Source organism: Camelus ferus, chromosome 17 (genome assembly GCF_009834535.1).
Source record: "Camelus ferus isolate YT-003-E chromosome 17, BCGSAC_Cfer_1.0, whole genome shotgun sequence".
Classification (NCBI taxonomy): Eukaryota; Metazoa; Chordata; class Mammalia; order Artiodactyla; family Camelidae; genus Camelus; species Camelus ferus.
Window position 1 is genome coordinate 8,852,770 of NC_045712.1, and position 20,853 is coordinate 8,873,622.

General features: G+C 45.0%; 1 protein-coding gene across 11 annotated transcripts in view; it reads left to right on the forward strand.

Annotated features, from left to right (window-relative positions):
- The window catches only part of FOXP1 (forkhead box P1), a 549,899-nt gene that overhangs the window by 505,231 nt on the left and 23,815 nt on the right, over positions 1-20,853 (forward strand). For all 11 annotated transcript variants that reach the window (XM_032458004.1, XM_014560759.2, XM_032458007.1 and 8 more), the window contains 2 exons: positions 1,045-1,132; positions 13,641-13,724. In XM_032458004.1, the coding sequence (XP_032313895.1) occupies positions 1,045-1,132; positions 13,641-13,724 (172 nt within the window). The remainder of the gene's footprint in view (positions 1-1,044; positions 1,133-13,640; positions 13,725-20,853) is intronic.

The following is a 20,853-nucleotide window of genomic DNA, read 5'->3' on the forward strand; positions in this document are numbered from 1 at the left end:
ATTTAAACCACATTTGGAAAAAGCAGTTGAAACAGGGTCCCTAAGGTCTTGAAAACTCCACTATCCATATGATTATTGCTGCCATTGTTACTCGAGTTTTCGGTAATTTTCTCTGAAATCTGAATTGTGTTTTGGGCCTAAATGTCATGAAAATGTTAATAGAATAGGAGGCAAGTCTCTCTTTAAATAATTAAAGCTTTTGTATCACTGAGAAGAAAGGACTGAGTGATATGGGTAGAGAAATTTTTATTTTTAAGGTTTTAGGCTTTGGTTCATCCCTCTGATTACCAGGGCCTCCGAGTATGGTAAAACTGATTGAAATTTCAATTCGTTAGCCTTTTTTCCCTGTTGGAAAATCTTAATAAATAGTAAAAGGACCACAAGACAGGCATACTCAGCATGTGGCCAGAATCATCCATAGACTGGATACCCAGACCATTAACAGTCAAGAACCCAGGCAGGGTTTTTCGTTTAAATAATTGTCTGCATTTCCCACCCCTCCTCATATAATTTGCACGTGTAGGTTCATGTTTCTGATTTCATGTGTTTAAAGTTGCTTTTTTTCTCCCCCTTGCCGTCTCTGACCTGCATGTTAATGCATTTCAGTAGAAGGATGTGTCATCAGCGATATGAAATCAGTTTTCTGGTGAAGAAATGCGCCTATTCAGAGCCAGGCAAATTAGACCATCCTAAAATATCTGGCGGGGCTTGTCTCAGATTTCTCCACCCATTGAGATGGTCTGGAACGCCCGCCTGGGCTTAATTTCCTAAATTTCCTTATTTATGTGTAAATGGTTACCTCCAGCTGCCCCGCACAACTTCTCCCCGGAAGCCTTTTATTTTGGTGATAACAGTGAACGAAATTATATGTAATGACAGTATGCAATGGCGGGGACAGAGACGGGCAGGCCGGCCGGGAGACCGCGCTCCGCCCCCGCGAGCCGGACCCACGCCGCCTATTCGATGCGTGAACATCCCGGTAACTTGTGTTTTCCTTTTTTTGTTTCTCCATTTCACCTAATGATTTTCTATGTATTGTTGCAGACATCTCAACAGCGAGCATGCGCTGGACGATAGAAGTACAGCTCAATGTAGAGTACAAATGCAGGTTGTTCAGCAGTTAGAGCTCCAGGTAAAGCCGCGTTTATTTTTGCTTTTCCCTCAGTTCCCCTCCACCGCCGAGTCTGCGTAGTGCTCTGTGACGCGCTCCCGCGTGCCCGCGCGGGACGCGAGGCTCAGGACCTGCTGTTGTCCTATTGTGTTCTGTTCTTTTTTTTTTTTTTTAATTTTATTTATTTATTTTATTTTATTTTATTGTATCTTTCTTCCTTTTACTCTTTGGGAAGGTTCGGCTGCAGTTCACTCTGGGGAACTGCAGCTTGGATGTTGCAAAGTTGTGTGTATCTGTGTGTGCTGCCAGCTCTCAGCTGTCCCCCTCCAGCTTTTCCATCACTCTCTCTCTCTCTCCCTCGCCCGCTTCACCGCCCTTCTCTCTTCTCCCCTTGGCTTGTCTGGTTTTCTGTTGTTGCTTTAAGCCCCCTCCGTTGCTAGTGTTATAAACCCGGAGGGAGGAAGACAAGCTGGGGAGGGAGATGGGGATTGAATGAATGTAAATGGAGAGCGAGCGAGCGTGAGTGTGCGCGAGTTCGGGCCACCCATCACACATGCAAGCCTGCTCTCCAAACTTAAAGTAGAAACTCTATGTGGATTTATGCCTCATTTTTTTAATGTCTCCTTTCTGTCCATCACTGAGAACAATTGTAAGTTCACTGCACACATTTTAAATATGCACACAGACACGTCCACACATTATCCAGACACATACTCAGGTGCATCTAATGTGTATCGTGTCTGTATCTGTGGGTCTGTCTAATCTGTCTGTGCACATATATATAATCTGGTATTTGGAAGTCCACTGGGCCACATGGAATGTATTTTGCGAGTACAGAAAATGAACCTCTGCACATTTTCCTGTGGCTCACAGTTGTGAGGGATGGGGGAGCGTTTGAAATGTGGGTTTCACTCCCTGAAGTCACTTGTTGATGAACCACCATATTTTTAACAGTAATTCCCTCCTTGGTATAATTAACAGAAAATTAGTTTCTAAAAGTAAAAATTGGGTCAGAAAGGGAGATTATGAAAATGTACAATGGCAGAAGCCTGACCCGCCAAACCCCATTTATGCAGCCGAGTTCCCAAATGCTCTGGAGTGCCTGGTGACTCACTGGCTTCTTCCTCGGGCGGGTTTAGTGTAGGCAAGAGGTTAGCCGACTAGGGGAAATTAAAACAATGTTGTACATTATATTGTTACCAGCCATCGGAAAGCCTATTTTGTATGCAAGACAGCAATGCCGAGATATATGGAGAGCCCTAGGCTAAGTACAGAAGATAATTACATTTGGAATTTTACTGAGTTAAGTCATTTACAGCTTCAAATAGTTGCAGAGAAAAATCAGCCAAAACACACTTAAACTTTTTGTGGTGACTTTCCAGGATAGGAAGGATTTTTTAAAATTAGTTACCATCTTCTATGACAAATTAATTTTTTTTTTAGTCAGAATATCTCAAAAGTCGTTTGCTTTCAGTAGTTAATATTTTTCCATTCAGACTACAGATACGAACTTATTAGGACAGTGGGATATTTATACAAGCGAGGGGCGCATCATAAAATTCCATAATTGTTACATAAGTCTTCGGAAACTTTTTAAATTTAGCATGTTTATTGGGAAGGAAAAAAGGAGTGTATTTATCTCACCCCCCTTCCCCAAGTTCACTTGTGATTGAAACATAGTAAGCCCTTGAAGATTTGGATTTAACAGAACCAGCTATGTGACTATTGCTACCTGCCTTTATATGTATCGGCGGTGGTGTTTATAAAGTGATCCGTGTTCCTGCATTTGTTTGTTTAATTGATAAAATTAAATTCTTAATGATCAGCTAGAATAAATTGTTTACCAGAGCTGTCATGGTTCACCTAGGTTGGCATTCCAGCCTGCAGATTTGAGTGTGGGGCCCATGTTAATTACTAGAAACTGGTGATTTTATCCAATACTCCTTGCTCTGCCCAAGAAGCGGGCAAGAGACAAAGAGAAGTTAGACTCTTAGGATGTCAGGTGTATGTCTCTTGGAGCTTGACTGTTGTGATTTGGTGGCTGTGGCCTGGGAGTGGAACAAACCGGTACGATGATGCTTTGATTATTTGTGGATTTCATTCATTCATAGGTTTGTTTCCCTTCATCCCTCGGTTCTGCATCAAACCAAAGGCAGGGTTTTCAGTTTTTGATAGGTATTGAAGATGAGCTTCTGGCCAGAAGTTACAATGTGGTAGTTACCTGGGATGCTCCTAATAATGTTTTTGCCAGCAAGTTTGCTTTAATGGACGAAGGGAGGGCTAATTCTGAAGAGTCAGCTTCCAAGCTTGAGAAAGTAGGAATGATGACACAATGCTTGTTGAGAGCCAGGGTTGGCAAACTACAGACCCTGGGCCGAATCCCACCAGTGAAGAAAGGTTTTTGCATTTTAAATAGTTGGGGTGGTGGTGGGGGTAAGAATCTAAAGAGTAAATTATATGAAATTCATATTGCAGTGTCCGTGTGTAAGGTTCTGTTGGAACAGGGTCATGCCCATTCATTTACACCTCGTTCTCTGTCTGCTTTTGCTCTACCACAGAGAAGTTGAGTAATTGCAACTCAACTTATGGCCTGCAGAGCTGAAAATATTGACTATGTGTCTGGCCCTTACAGAAGTTGTTTCCCAGGCAGTCCCTGGTCTAGAGGATGAGAAGGAAACAATTTGCATCCCATCATTAGTTCCCCTCGGTTCCCGGCTTCCTAACAGACTGCTGGCCCCTCATCACTTCCTTCTTGGCCTTGGTGTATGAAACCAGCCTCATTCAGGTTCCCCTAGTAGCAGCTTCACATTCGAGTTCTTGCTGATACTTGGGGGCATGGAAAGCTGGCTGAGGGATATTCACTCATCCGCCCATTTATCAGCTCATGCATTTAGCGAACATTACCCAGAGCCTGTAACACAGCAAGAACCTTGTTGGGGGTCACCAGGGAGGATAAGAGTGAGCGAAATGTGTGTCCTGGTGCTTTCATGCTAGAAAACGAATAGCCTATAAATAAATAACTCTCCGCTGGCACTGTCCATTCACGGGGTAGCGGTAGCGGACACTCACGGGCTCTTGGAAACATGCTGAAAAGAGACTTTCAACGTGAGATAAGGGCCAAACCCAAACAGACCGTACCCATTATTATTATTTAATCAGGCGCAATGCACAAGAAAATGTCAGCAGGTTTTAGTGGTTATAGAAGCCGTGCCCTATGATAGACTTAAGAGAACCCTCCTCAAGGGTTAGATGGAGGGTCTTTGGGTTGCAGATCTGGCCTGTTTGGGAGAGTTTGGGGCAAAGGACAGTGATGCTCACAGCTGGGCTCGTCTGAGGCCCCCCCCAGCTCTAATGTTCAGCGATTCCATGTTTGTGCGGCCCGTTTGCCGGTTCATGCACCCAGGTCTGGAAATGCACTATTTAACCGACTTCCCTCCTAGCCCCTGTCCCCTCAGAGCCTGAGGGCTTGTGGGGACCAGGTCCGTGCAGCGGTAGGTGTTCTCGAGCTTCAGCAGCCTTCCTGTCTTGTGTCCCGTTGGCCTCGCTCCTATCACCCTGCTCCCCCATCCTCTCTACAGCAGACCCCACGCGGAGGGGACACCCTGTGCATGACTGAACCAAGGGCTGCTCCTCTGTCCCTTAAAGAGGGCATTTCCCTGTCCAGGAAATACCTGGCCCTCCGAGTATCTCAGAGGATATTACAGAATTACCATTTACTAACTTGAATTTGAAAAACGTCTGCACCACTTAGCACTCCAGGAAAGAGCAGTCAGGGCCTGAGCATGTTCCCCAGGGGTGATCACCGTGCTAGAGCAGGGGGAGAAATGCCCCCTCGACCAGCCAGACTCTCTCTGCAGAGCAGTACTTGGGTGTCTGGTATCTTCATCTGGGAGAGGTCACATGTGCACCCCCACTGTAAAAACAAACCCAGTACGCTCAAATTGTATCTTCAAAATAGATCAACAGAGGTTCATTATGTCTACCCTGGAGAATCATTGTGAAAGAATTCCACCAGGGGATGCAGGAGGACAGAGTAGATCAGACGTGACCAAAGCCAGTAACAGCCATTGGAGTATTATCCTGTGTACCTTTCTAGCCCCCAAATCTAAGCCCTGAGAACCTCGACTCTGACCTCGAACTGAGGGCCCTGGTGTATCTCACCTCCCTAAAGAATTAGATGCAATTTAAAAAAAAAAAATCACCATTGTTGGCCTTAGGGGATAGTGGCTAGAGATGTTTGCCTTCATGGTGCTGTCTGTCCAGTGGTACCAGGGAACCAAATGGAAACGCCTTTAAGATTCTGATGGTGAGAATTCAAGTGACCAGGCAGAAATCAAGATGATGGGGGAGAGGCTGGCTTAGACCTGTCTATTCAGCCTTGTGGGTGTGATGCTTCTGTGTTGGTTTTTTTTTTTTTTTTTTTTTTGGAAGATAACAAAATATATAATGCACGTTTTCTTAGCAGTGGACTCCTTATGTAGAGCTTAACAGAGAAAGGTTGGTTAGTTCAGTTGTCACGGTACACCCTGTTACTGGGCTCACAGAGAGAAGGAGGGTCAGAAAGACACCTTACTGGGCATTTGGAACCTTTTTGATATTTCTAACTGCATTTCATTATTACAAAGGCAGCTGTAATTTTTTGATACTGATCAAAGGACTAGACGAGGACCAACCCCAACTGGTACCAGGAAACCGAGCATTGTGAACTCCAAGAAATGATATGAGCTCCTACATGGTACACTTAGGGATCTAATGTGAAGACAGATTGGACACCAAAGAAATCATTTGGGTCCAGGACAGGGAATGCCGTTTTTGAGGTCAGGGAGTGTATTTTAAGATTTCATATATTAGATGTTTTCTTGACAGAGTCCTCTAGGTAATATGCAGTAATGGAAATGACTTAGAGTTGGAGGGGGAAAAATTCCCACAGTCGGTATGCATGGTCTTGAATAGTGATGTGTGCAGCTCCCTCCTCCACAGGACAGGGACAGAGGGGCGGAGACATGGGAGCTGGAAATATGTTGAGAGTGAGAATTCCTTCCCCCACCCCAGATGCCAGGGTCAGAATTGCAAGGAAGCACGAGAAGCTTCCTTGAGAGTTGCCTGCTGGATTTAAATTCGTGTTAATTCAGTTATCTGGGTTCACTCAGGTGGGAGATGCTAATAAGCTCTCGCAACCGCTGAGCTGTGGATGAGAAAACACAGAAGGTATCTCAGTGGCTGGGCCAAAATTCCATTTTGGAAAAAGGGAAAAGCATCCAGTTTAACAGACAACAGGAGAAAAGTCTTCTGATGCACTTACCTGTCTTAGCTATTCATGGTGTAGATATAGTTTTCTGGATACATGTATCGGTTTTACTCTGTTCTGTGACCCTGCTGAGCCATCAGCGCATCCTCTTGGGTGTATGCAGATGGGTTTTGAATGGAAGGAAAAAGAAGCCTTGGCAAGTCAGCATTTTCATCACGTCCATGATTCAGCGTGTGTCTGGGGACAGGGCTCAGGACAGGCTTCCTACAACCCCTCAGCCTGGAGACCCTTTCAAGTAAATATTGAAACCAGCCAAGGGGAAAAGGAGCCACCAGACTGATGGGGATGACCTGCCTGGCCCCAGGCAGCGGGGTGGGGGTGGAGGGACGTGTACCTTTTATTCATTAGTAATTTGATTCCATGCAAGCACTGTTGACCAAGCACTGGGTGCATTCCAAGCACCGGAAACATGAGTGAGGCAGCCCCTTCCGTCCTTTAGCGTGTAACCTGATGGGGGGGGGGGTGGGACAGCACACCAGGCAGAGTTTATAAGGAATGGGGGGAGACGGTAAGGAGTTGTCAAGGGAATGAGCTCCTGGCAAGGACATTCCAGGCCCAGGGAGCCACTTGAGGCTGTGCCTAGATTACAGGGGGAGGGAGGAGGAGAGTGGGGGAATATGGCGTTCTTTGTAAATTCATCCATCTCTTCAACAAGATGTGATGGTGACCAGCCATCGCAGTTTGCTTGCCTGGGACACATGGATTCCTGGGACTTGGGATTTCCTGTGACAAAAGTAGGCTGGTCCAAAAAAAAAAAAAAAAAAAGTGGGCTAGTCCTGGGCAAACTGGGTTGAGTTGGTCACCCTAAGGATCCGTTTGAATCCAGCAGCCATAGAGAGATCTGTGGAAGGCCCATACTCTGCTGGTAACGGTGTCATAAGGGAGCTCAAAAACCACCAGAAAGGATGTTTGTTGAGCCCCTGCTGTACTGCCAAGGCTCTGCCCTAATGTTGTGCCTTCAGTTTCATTGACTCCTCTCAGAGAGTAGATTCCCTATTTTGTCCATCCAAAGAGTCATTTTTTAAAGGAAGAATCTTAACATTTGGAAATTAGGATGTGTCTTGCTTTTAATGAACATGTTTAATGTAATATATCTTGTTCCTTGAGAAGGTGTTACTAAATGGATGGTGAGCTTAATGATGGTCTCGTTAGAGTCAGAGAAGTAATTGCTACCTTCCCCCTTTATAGATGAGGAAACTGAGGTCTAGAAGATCTAATTCATGTATTGAAAGCTAACGGTAAATGATGGGCAGCCCTTGGGATTCTGGTCCAGCCTTTGTGAACTACCCCCCCCCCCCAATGCCCAGTGCCAGTGCTGTAGGGCATTTTACCCTGGGGTCACCATGGCCTTGTTAGCGGGGAGGACATTTTCCTCTGTCCTTCTGGGTTCTTCTGGCTGGTGTAAGAATTAAGCTGACATGAGAAAGATGAACAGGAGAAAATCAGACCAAAGTGTAGTAACACGTTTACACAGGTGAAACCCAGGAAAACCGAGGAGTCACTTATCAGAATGGCCAAAACCCTCACCTTAAATACCATCTTCAGCTAAAGACAGAAGAGGATGTTGGGGGCAATGGTTTGGGACCTCAAAGGGACAGAAAACAATTCACATGGAGATGGAAAAGTAAATGTTAGGTAAATAAATGTTTGCCAGGGTGTGCAGAGACAATGGGACACAGAGTGGACTCCGATCTCTGGGCCTCGCAGTGTTTCCTATCCCCCGCACCTAGCCCGTGTTCTCTGCAGATGTCACTGGTGATCGCTTTGTTCCCACAGGCCCTCAGAATTCTTTTAGGAAGTTAGGAGGAAGGTCAGAGTTTCCAACTGAATCTTTCGGGCCTTGGGAGTTTTCAGCTTGAAATAAGTTTTCAGCTTGAAATAATCTGCATTGCAAAGAGACATTTGGGGTAGCGAGTGTTGCTCCCCTCCAGCCCCACGAGGTTCTTTACGTATATCCAGGCATTGCAGATCCAGAGTTTTAAAGTTTGGCTCATGAAGCCACATTCTTCTCTGTCTCGTGGAGGTTTTCCCTGAACCATCCCGGCAGCAGTGGGGCCAGGCTGGAGCTCAGGGATGCTGAGATGACCCTGAAGTTTTCCAGATTCCTCTACCGCAGGCACCGTAAGCTCTAAGAAAATGTCAGCAGGTAGAAAAGTGCACAGGTTGCAATAGCAGAGGGGAGATTGGAAGCCGAACACAGATGCATTACTGTAGGAACTGTACATGTGATTACTCTACCATTAGCGGTGCTATTTGTAATCACACCAAACTTCCTGGACTTTGGCAAATATATTCATCTGTAATGGGCCCCCCTTTGGACCTTTCTCACCCCCTCCAAAGCAGTACTGAGGACAGTTCCTCACAGCGGGGGCCTTGCAGAGCGTCATGATGCTCTCTAAACGAGCACAGAGCATGATGGGGAAGAAAGAGTCCTAACAGCATCACAGCTTCACGTGGCCAAGGCTTCAGGACTGGGGCCAAGAAAAACGAGGGAGGGTCTGCATTTCTCACTTCCACATCCCCCTTTTGAAAACCAACACACTTATTTGTCATAATTTAAAATCCTGCTTTACGCTGGGAGCATTAGAATTCCTAGACTGTGACAGAGTATTCGTGTGTGTCTGCTTTACATGTCAAGAGAGTCTTTAATAATGACACATGAGGAATGTTGAGATGGTGACAGAGTACAATAAAAGTTGGGAAGTTCTTGGGCTGGGGTGAAATGAGCCATAGGTTGCCTCCCACCTGAGAGCTTTCTTGGCCTTCAAGAAGTCTTTTGTAAGTTCTCAGCAGTTCCTGCTTCCGAAGGCCTGTGAATGAGCACCATTTGAGAGAGTGACTTGAAAATAACTATTTGGCAAATGCTCAGTTTGGTAGGACAGTTTCATTTCTCCTCCTGTCTTGTTTTTGTTTGTTTGGTTTTTTCCCTCTTGTGTTCCTTCTTTTAATCGTATGCACTTAAGAGACTGTGTAATGAGATGCATTCTGCCTGAGTCAGCTCTGTTTAGACCATCATTGTACACGAAACGGCTGAGGAAATCTAGGCAGCCACTGTGGAAGGCATACTCGGCCCCTGGAAGAGAGTAGTGTCCCCCAGATGTACCTCATTAACCTTGGACACTTGGGGTCTTTATTAGAACCACCTATTCCCGCCTCCCTCCCTTGGAGTATTGGGCTTAGCGAGTGTGGGTGAGACCCCAGTCTGTCACATTAGGGATCGTCACTGTCTCCGAATAATCCAGACTTGCCTCGTCATAAACCGGGTGCCTGCTAACACTGCACGTCCCACCCGTCCCGTGGAGGTTCTGCGTACGGAGTTCAGCTGGCAGCGGGATGCGCCAGGGGGGCAGGCAAAGATCTGGGTTTTCAGGTAGTGTCCCAGGTGGTACTTAGGGTCACGCTAGCATGGAAAAGTCAAACCAGCCATCACATAACCAGGTTCTAGAGTTACTATTGCTCCTTCCCAGCTCGCTGACCGCAGGTAAGTTCACCCTGTGAGCCTCAGTTTCCCCAGTTATAAAACACGACACCAGGCCTAGGGGACTTGAAACAGCCACAAGAGCCAGCACCACTTGGCTTCTGTGAACTCGAGTGAGTGACTTGGCCCCTTCTTCTCCTCTGTCCTCAATTTTTTTCCACATCAAATTTCCTCCACTTACTTCAGAAGAATTTTTTTTTCTCTCACAAGTGAGGACCGCCAAATTGGGCTTAAAATGGTTAGTCCTCCTGACAACCTAGAAGATGATTGTGTTAAATGAACCCCAAACCACATTCCCATGTCTCTGCTAAAAGAATGAGCTTAATCTCCTGAGTTTTCATCTTTGAAGATGGTGAATGGGGCTCCTTGCCTTCGGCGCTTATCAGCGAGTCTGGAGCGATACCCTATTCTGGGCTTCCCCAGTGCAGACCATCTGAAACCTTATTTGAAGCCATGGGTAATAGAAAAGGGGACGACCTATGTCAGCCGAGGGGAGAAAAAGCATTTGCCTGGGATGAGGGACAGAGACAGTGAGAAGCGAAGAAATCAATCCATGGGAAATGGGTTTCATCTTTCTGTGTTGAAAATATAAAAATCCTCTCCCCAGTTAGCGCAGCTGCAGACTCCATCAAACCTCTGTTTTGTTGATCCCGATTCCAAACATCTACTCAGCCAGTAGAAGTCTAGGTAGACTAGCCTGATTTAACTCCTTTTTCTTAAAAAAAAAAAAAAAAAAAAAAAAAAAGCATTTTTTTTTGAGCATTCATGAAGCACTCGATTCTATGCTAAGCTTGTTATGTGCAAGAATTTATTTAATCCTCAAAAGAACCCTTTAAAGTTTGGAGATGATTATTCCATATTTAGAAGGAGAAATGAAATACTTTAAAACGTTACATAATGTGCTCGGAGTCTCGGAGCCAGGATTCGAATCCAGTGCAGTTTGATTGTCGTGTTCCTCGTCCTTTTTAACCCATTTTTGACTCTGCTGTCATTCTTGACTTGGTGACAGGCAGCTCCCCTTCATGTGGGGTCTGTTTTCAGTGCTTTCATGCCAGCTGCTCCTCCTGTACCCCCAGGAAAGCTTGGAGCCAGCCATTCTCTTCTGATATCACAACATAAGAAAAGTGTTTAAATTTGTTAGCCAAATGTTTAGTTGACCTTTGGACTGAATTTCTTATCCGCCTTTTCTTGGCTTGTCATGGGATCCAGTGGGTGAGGGAATGCTGAAGTATACTTGCTAATATTAAATGTTTGTATTCTCATATTGTGATAATGAAAGGAGGCCATGAAAATTGATGGGGATGGTGAGCTCATGGAATGATGGCATAAACAGTAATAAACAATCTGAACGTGTTTTGAAGGACCAGTGAATATTATAAATGCAAGACAGCCACTGTAGAGAGAGGACGTGGTTTCAATGGGTGTGACTTTCTAGTCATTTTGCATTAAAAAAATAAAAAAAACCCAGAGAATGAATTTGGTGGATTTTTTTTCTTCAGTTGTTACATCAGTTTGTGTTAGAGCTGTTATTGATGATAAAAAAAATCCAAAACTCTTCCGAGAATGTATATTACCCGTAGTTTGCAGTAATAAACAAAAAGAAAAATTTGGATTTTTGCCTCTCTCTGTAACGTTGCCCACCTTGTATAGGAAAGCAGAGCTGAGGTTGAGGGAAGAGAAGGAATCCGGATAATTCTTACAGTGGAGGTTGAAGTCTAAGTGATAGTTTCATGGAAAAATAAGAAAAGATGCCCTGTGGCAGTAAACCACCAGGGTGACGGGCGTGACCGTGTATACGGATTCCAGGTGGGCGCCGTTATTACCTTTGACCAGTGAGAGGTCAGCCTGGCAGACACGTGGGTGGAACAGACAGGTGATGGTTTCTTTTGGTGCTGGGAATGTAGATTTCCTTCCGCTTGGTCTTTGTAATTGCTACATCAACAGTGTTTACCCCCAAATTAAGTCACAATTAATATTCATCAGACTCTTCAGTAAATATCACCTCTCACCCTTTAATGTATAATGTTCAGTACAACAGACAACTTCTTATTTTTAAAAAGCATGCCATATATGACTTCATTCCTTTTGCCCCAGGAGAATTTTAAAACAAAACTTTTGTTATTTTTTGAAAATTTCAGAATGTTTTAGTTGTAACATTGAAAAACCTAGAACACTTACATAAAAAACAAATAACTGTAGAAAAATGGCCTTGCGAACATTTTAATTGTTCTAACTGAGCCACTTTGGAAAACGGAATTCCTTTAGCATTATGTGTTCAGAGCATCTTCGAGTCTGGCTGTTCAGTAACTTAGTAAAGAACAGAGGATGAATAACATAAAGTGGCTCCTAATATGGTATCATTTTCATTTCCTGTTTGTTGAAAGATACATGCTAACACTGTAAGGCTTTTTTTTCTTTCTTTCTTTCTTTCTTTCTTTCTTTCTTCTTAATTTATTCCTCCCTGAACCACAAGGGAATAAAAAGAAAAAAAAATCAAATGTGATATGGCTGGAGACTGGGTCATCCAATTAGGGGAAGCTGAAGGCTTTTTCTTTCTTGTTTTTGTACACTTTCCCTCTTCTCTGAAACACCCCTCTCCCTTAAAAAACACCCCTTATTTTAAAATGAATCTTGATTTTGGGGGGGCGTAATTTTAGACTTTGAAAAATTCACGCTGTAAACTGACTATACTTCAGTTTAAAAAATGAATTGATATTTAAAAGATTTGACAATAACTGTGTGACAATGAAAGAATGAGTCCCTCCCCAGTTCTAAGGCATTATTTTGGACAAAGAGTCTATGAAAGTACTGAGCTAAGGGTTTTCTTCCATCTCTCCCTCCCCCACCTCCTTCCTTTCCTCTCTTTCTCTCCTGCGTTTTCTCAGAATTCCACAGTTGTTAACTTAACTACCTGTATCTTTGGGGGATACACTTCCTACTTCTTTGCAGAGGTAATTATTATTTGTCCCTTATGCCCAACTATCTTGAACTATCAAAGATCCCACTGTGTCTGAAACAGTCCAAGGCAAGCATAATGAAAGTAGTATGTAATAAGTCGTGTCTGAGTGCCTGCTGTGTACCTCCAGTTAGAAACTTGTGCGCCTTCAGAAAAAAATGTTCTCTAGAATGAGGAGACTGAATTTTTTGTTAAGACTCGCACATAGTAGGTGCTCACATAGAATAAATTGATGAGTAAGCTGCTTTTCCATTCACTTGAAAATGGGACCTTGTCAACCCTCAAGGCTCGGTGCCTGCCCAGCTCCACACTGCTTGCCAGCACTGTCTTAAGCTATGCCTACCTGTTAAGAAAGGTGAAGCTCGATTTGTGTAAGTGTATCTCTGTGTCTGGGAGTTTTTCCACGACCGCAACAGATGAAGCGATGGGTTGTAGCTCCCTGGCCCCTTTCCCTGTGGCTTCGCCACGAATCGGGCTGGTTAACAGGCATGAGTCACGTTTTTGTCTCCTAGCCGTCTGTGTCACATGGGGCTCCTTGGTGCCCGCAGGTCTGGGACTGCCCAGTCAAAGGCTGTAATGCATCTTGTGTTGAGAAATCACACACTGACACCTCCAGTTACCTGGAGCTTGGCGGTGGTCACGTAGCTTTCAAAACGACTAAGCAGTGGTGCAGATTTTGTCATGTGCCGGGGGCCAGAGGGTAATTTGGAATATGTATCATTGTGGATGTGAAAATAGTCATGCATCTGTATTCAAAGAAGTAAACGTAGCATTTTCTCCCTCTCAGCTTGCAAAAGACAAAGAGCGCCTGCAAGCCATGATGACCCACCTGCACGTGAAGTCTACCGAACCCAAAACCGCCCCGCAGCCCGTAAGTACTGAGCGACCCGAGGGGAGAGCCCTCCAGTGTTTCTTCTCTGCTGCCCCACCCCAAGCATCAGAAGGAGGATCACCTAGTCTGGCAGCTTTGAGTACTGAAAGACTCAAGTTCCCTCGGGTTCTGGTTCCCTCTCACGAAGAGGGCAGCCGGCGGGGCACTTAGGGAGGTAGATACGGGGTGACTCAGGCATGGTCCTTGGCCACGAGGCTCAACAGTCAGCTCTTCTTTGGACCGATGACTGACGCAGTGCCAAGGTACTGAAATATATTATGAAAGCTCAGTGCAAGGGTGGGGGGAAAAAGAGAAAACACAACCTTTGTGATTGCTCAGTGGTGGAAACACAGAGGGGAGACAGGCAGACCAAGAATGCAGGGGAAAACTCACGTCAGCCCGGGTTAGCCAGGGGTCTGAGTGGGTCTGAGGAAAGGAGTGAGGGCTGGCTCCGTCCAGCCTCACTGTCACTGAGGAAAGGAAGAGGAAACACCCTGTCAGAAGCTAGAACTATGGAGAACACCTAATGGTTACTGAAGACTTTGAAGCGGAAATCACTCTGGCGCAGTGAGGAGACCAGACGTGGTGCACTGAAATTACATTTCACTTTTAGGAATCTCTTATTTCCTGCCATGTTCCCTCTCACTTGACCTTGAAGAGAGTTGTCACAACACAGATCTAAGTTAACAGCAAAGCGAAAGGATGGTGTCTGAACCCCGTATCCTGCTGGGGCCGTGTTATAAATTGATCGGTTGAACAGTGGTATTTCTCATATACTTACATTTCACCTGATTATTCCAAATGGAGAGAGTGCTTTGCTTCTTGATTTTTAAGATTTGTAAAATTTAAAGGTACACTGCCTTTATTTGATTTGGCTCGAAGTCAGTGTGAAAATTAATTGAGCGTTGACAATCTATAGTTAGTACCAGCAATTTTAATCAATATGCAATGATGCAGCATAATGGCAAAGTATTGGTTTATCTGTTTTGACTGATTTTTTTCTATAAATAAAGCAAACATACACCCATATATGTATGATTTATGGCGAGAGAAATAAAACGGAGTCAGACTATTAACCCAGCAAATATGGTAGCCTGCCAAGATGCAATTGGCAGACAAAATTAATGTCTGAAACAGAACACATTACTGAGATATAGGACATAAAATCATTAAACACTTTGCGCATCCGTTTTTACTAGGAAAGAGCCCTTAGTTTCCATGCGTGTTGCAGCGAATGGCTGGAGGACCCAGTGTGTGGGCTACCCGAAAGAAAGGGGGCGAAGGGCCATCCGGTGTCGTGGGGCCAGTCGTCTGCTGTGCTTTTCGGTGCTGTTCTCATCAAGTGCTGCTTTTAAGGGGATAGTGTGAACCCAGCTGAGCAAATTGATAAGATCCTGACGTGATCCCACTGAGTTCTCCAGTGGGCACAGCCGATTGCTGAGCGAACTGATGGTCTGAACTGATGTTCAATTCTGATGTTGTCTCTCTGGAAGTCTGAGCTGGTTGGTGAGGGAGATGTTTTTTCCCAGGATGGAGGGTTTGCATCTTTAAACCTAGCAACCAGGGAGAGAACGAGATTATCGCCTCCTTCATGGATTACAAACAGTGAGATGAGATTAGGTGTTAAATGTGAAGAGCAGGAAAATGTTTGGACTCAGTCCTCTAGGAATGGACTCACTTAGGATCGTGGGGCTCCCTGGGAAGAGGAGGGATAAAAGCAGAGAAGCAATCGCAGAACCTGCCACGGGTCACCCAGCGCATGGTGGGGCTGGGTGTTGCAGGGAGCTCCACGTGCAGAAACCTCCTTGGACCACAAAAAGGCCCTTGGGCATCTCCATGAGGACCCGTGTTAAGCAGCCAATAAACAGGGAAAAGGAGTCGTGGGGGAGATGCACAGGGAAGGAAGGTTTGTCTTGATTAGTATTTTAAAAAAAATGTTTTACATGCTAGAAAATTATAACTTTGAAGGGGACCTCCTACTAAATTTATTTTTAACTGCTCTATTGAAAATTCCCTAGCACTAGTCAACATTATCTCTGAGTAGCTCAGCACAGTGTTTCTTTATTAAAAGAAATAGGCACGAATATTTTTGACTGAAAAATTAATAGCTTTTGAATTCATACACAGCGGGTTTTCTTTTGCAAAGAAGTCCAATATCGCCGCGCAGCTCTTCTATAACCATTTATTTGGAGTCCAAGTCAAACCTTTGACAGCTAGAGCAGTGCTACAAGCCAATATAAAGAACTCCAAGATGTAAACCAACAATAGGCCGTCTGTGTGAGGTTTGCCATTGTCAAATACATAGATTGTTTGGATTAGTTTATGTAAATGTACTGTTGTATTACCCTTTGAGGGAAAAAAAAAAGATCACATTTGTGTATGAAAAGTGGCTCCCTTCACAGGCAGCATTATAAATTCCTTATCCTTTAACTTACATGTAAGAAGTAAAAATTGGTGCCTGACAAGCAGATATTGTGTGACACTCTGTTGCCAGAGAGAAGCTGCCTTCTTTTCACTGATGGGAAAATAGAAAATTTTATTAGAGATACCATCTTATAAATCAGGAATTATTAAAATACGTATAGGTGAGGGATCGGAAAATTAATTATAAGGCAGACGTGTAGTGTTTCGCATAGATTTTTGCTTCCTTGCCAAAAAAGGGAGCGGGCGCACACACGTGGAGCAAGCCCGTGAGTCTTTCAGCTTGAGGGGTATGGAGTGAAGGTACAGAATACCCCCTTTTTGCCTGTGATTAATTCATTCCCCCTGGAAGAGGAGAAGGCTCAGTGAAGGTTCAAATGTGCATCCTCTGGAACCTTTGGTTTGCGAGCTGCGGTCTGAGGGACTCCAATCTAACCCTAGATGGGGACTTTCATGTTAGAGTCTTGCCAGGAAGTTTATGAAGTGTTTTTTCTTTTTTTTCCATTTCTGTTTAAAAGGAACTTCGTGTTTATTTTAAAATCCTTAGTCACTAAGTGATAGAATGCTGTGCTGTAAACGTTGCTTTTCACTGAATGCCATTTGGGTGGTAAGTGTCATTTGTTGTCTCAGTCATCCAGCCAGTTCCCATTTCACTGCATCGAAGCAACTGCCAAAACCTTCTTGGATTGTTCTTACATCAGCTCATGGGCGTGTTTGCTGGATCCTGTGTGGCGCTCGTGTCCACGTTCAGAGAGTTAGAGGGTGTGCTCGTCTCGGGACAGCCCCGAGCCCTTAGACATGCATCTGAGCCCAGTCCCCACTGGGGAGTGTGTAGGTGCCCTGAATGGGGGGGGGGGTCACAGTCCTCCTGTGGCTCCACTGTGGTCGCTGGTCTCTCCCCCTGCTTGCTTTCAAATGTTTTCAGCTGAAAAGTCTCCTTTTCATAATTATACCCAGGACTCAGACTGCAAGGCTGTTTTTGGAAGGGAATTCCTGAGTTTGAAGTAAAGCTACTGTGACAACGAATATTTACTAAATGTGCTACGTGAAAACATAGGGTAGTAAAACAGGAGAGACCCGTCCCTGCCACTGAGGGTGGCTGCAGCCTCATGGGACAAACTCAGAAAGATGCACTCCCGTGTTCACTGCGTGGATCGTGCCGTGAGTGAGCAGAGCGCTGCCCTGGAGGGCGGGGTAGAGGACGGCTTCTGGGAGAAGTGCCGTCTAAGATGGAACCTAAAAGGTGAACAGGGAGAAACGGAAAGAAGTCAGCTCCAGGACTCTTTCCTTCCGGTGTGAGCAGATGCGTGTGTCTGGGGGTCTCTGAGAAAGGCGTGTGATGAAGACCGCTGTGGGGGCAGGCAGGGGTGGCCAGCAGCAGCTCAAATAAGCTTTTTCGTTTTCATGATCTGATTTTATTTTTAAGCTTTTAATTTTGTAAGGCTGAGCCCTGCTGAGGACAGCTGACCGGAGTGTGTTCACTGCTGTACCCCCGTGCAGCCTGCAGCTCTGCCCCAGACTTCTAGGTTCTCGCCGTGGGGGACACAGAGGGCAGAGCCAGTGCCGGGCGTTCAGCATGGCCAAAGGTGTTGCTTTTTTTTTTTTTTTTTTTTTGAGTTTTAAAAGATGCTTCTCTTTTCCACGAGCGGAAAGAAGAGAAGCACGAGCGGAAAAAATCAGGCCGTCATAAAGTTTCCTAATGAGAAAGATACTCTTTTGTTCTACACTCTGTAATGTTCTCAGGGTAAAGGCCCCAGTGGGTCGCTTAGGGGTGAACGTCTCCGTGCTGACTCCGGGGAGAGTTTCCTGAATTATTTCCTCGCAGGGAGGCCTCACTCAGAGGATAAAGCGATCACCACCACCACCACAAGCCTGCCTGTATTAATCCTTCATGAAGTTGTTACAGATTTTGGCAAAGGGCGTTTCCCTCTCATGATGTCGGGAAAAGACCATCAATTGTATGTTATAATCCCAAGGGCAGGAGAGGTGCCCTCTGCTCCAGGGTGTCCTGACCCAGCAGAGCACAGCTCCCGATCGTGGAGGATCCGCATTCCTGCAGACATGGTGGGCAGGTAATTGCAGTGTAGGTAGCATATCCTTTATGAAACTGTTATAAAACACAGGAACTTGGCTTTATGAAGTGAAATGCAGTATGAGAGGTTCCTTTTTACGCATTCTTTTTTCCTCCAACCGTAGCAATTAGGACTGCTTGGAAATAGTTTTTAGCTCCTGTAAAAACAGTGTCCCCCCCACCCCCCTCTGAAAAAGGGGGTCTTTTCACTGTTAAGCAAATGGCTGATCCTTTGGGCTGTTGGCTGCAGCCTGGCTTTTGAGTCAGAGAAATACTATTCGGCTGTCGTAGAAAGAGATTCACAAGTCTCCCCCTCACAAGCTAGGTTTATATTGTTTCTCATGAAGTCCCCCATCCCCTGGACCTCTGTCAGTGACAACCAGCTTCCCAGTCACTGTCCTCCACCTGCAGCGACCCTAAGACAGAAGCAGGACCAGGCAGAGAGAGTGGTCCCCAATGCCATCGCTGTCCGTCCTCCACCATCTAGTAATGTCCCTCCAGCCTCAGGAAGGCCCTCTCTGAACACGAGTGAGTCATGTCTAGGATTGATCCGCTCAGGCCAGTAAAACCCAGGGCAGAAAAACGAGTTCCGTGAGTCTGAAAGTCCCTGCTAAGTGGCTGGGTCCCTGAGTGTTTGGGTTTCAGGTTTGCCTTTTGTTTCAGACTCTGTTTTCATGTGAGGCCAGAGCACAAACAAAAATAAAAATGAGTTCTTATGGGAATGCTTACGACAGGTCTGTTTCTGTCTGGGGTTTACATCAGTGGTTTGTTTATTTTTGAAAAATGAGAGTGACTCATAATCTTGAAGAGAGAGAGAGGAGGTTACTGTTGAAAAACTCAAGATTGGTCTTTCAAAAAGGGGGCTCAGCAGAGTTACCGGGCAGCTGAGAGAGGTCCCGTTGTGTGGATGGGTAAGATTTCCACGACAGCCCCTCTGGAACTGAATTGGGAGAAGAGGCAATGGTTGGGAGTGCCCATAAGTTGGAGGGGGGAACAAAAAAAAAACCCTGCGGCAGCTTTAAGTGACATAAGAATTTAGCTTTTGGCCGGAGTTTCAAAGAGATTATCTTCGCTGAAATCATCACATGATGGAAACTTGCCATGTAGAAAATATCAGAGTTACTAACTTTTCTAAACATAGCAACTTCTGTTTAAACAGAAAATGAACACAATAAGAAAAATAGGAAAAGAAACCCTCCCAGTCCAGTCCCTTCCTGCTCCGTGCCCCAGAAAAAGTTACCTTTTCCAACCTTCACTGCGATCAGAAACACGAGGGGGCCTGTGCTTTCCTTTCTAATTGATGATGATATTAAGATTTCATAGTTTACAATTAAGATGAATATTTCAAGCCAAACCCTCACCGTTCCCGGTTTGCTATTCTGTTCTAAGCCGATAATTAATTGGGGGGTGGGTGGGTCCACTTTTTTCAGAGAGAGAGACCTTAATTAAGAGAGCAGGTTTGGTTTGAACACAGAGCCTGGTTTTGAGACCTTCCCCCACTCCGTGTCCTCTCTCCCTCGTGACCTGCCTCCCCGAAGATGGTTTCTCATCAAGACTAGCATGTGATCAGCGAACAAAAGTGTAAAAGTTAAGAAACTTCTATAGCCCTTGACAAGGTTGACATTTCATTAACTTGTTGGTTCAGCCTTCAGATGATTTCGCGAGGCAAAAGCACCCTCTGTTTGGAGTTTGCAGCTTTTTGTTCTTTCTTCCCTCACAGGCTCCAGTCATGTTTAATTTGGAATCTGGGCTCCTTTGGCAAATTAGCAATTAGAACAATTTTGTGGGAATATGTATATGTGTCATTAGTTTTCCTGCAAATTAATAGCAAGGGCAGAGGTCAGGCAGAAATTTTCCACTTGACTGCAGCTCCTCTATTGAGACTTGGCACTTGGTTTTGGAATGGCCACAGCTGCTCTCCGCCACCCTCTTCCTCTAGGAACTGTCTTTTAATTAGTTTACCTCATAGCCATCATTACAAATATTACTGCCTCCCCTCCTCGAAATAAAATGACTGTTTGTACAAAATATTCCAGTGACATCTTGCACCACTGCACATCGACGGTGGGGTCAGTCGAATGCAGCATTTAATCATTAGATCACCTCCGTCCGCGTCTCCTAATTAGAGTCCTTACAATACATTTTTATCTGGTAATTAGCTGAGATTGGCTGCTTCCTCTGTGGCTTATTAGAGACAGCCCAGCAGTGGGTGTGAATCACGGTGTCGTTTGTCAAGCCTGGTAAGCCCCCCTCTCTGCTCTCTCCTGGCTTGGTGTTTATTTCCACTCACTACCTCAGTTCAACAGCCTCCAGAAAATTCAGCTTCCTCCGTGGCTCATGTGAACCCGCAAGGGATTTTATTTCTCGTCGCTTTTTCCGTAGAAACAGTCCAAGTGGTAAGACCTTTGCAAAAGCTATAAGAATGACATTCTTTTCACGTTTTATGACTTCGTACCCGTACCCGGGGACCTGCCTGTGAGTTTCTGATTTTTGGCAATTAACTAGAGCCCAGTGGACTCAGTGATCATCCTCCCAGAACTGGAAGGGAGCGTGCATATTTCTCGAGGACATTGTATTTATATTATCATTTTCATTACGTTTTAAATAACGCCGTGGTGTTCAGGGTAATGTTCCTAA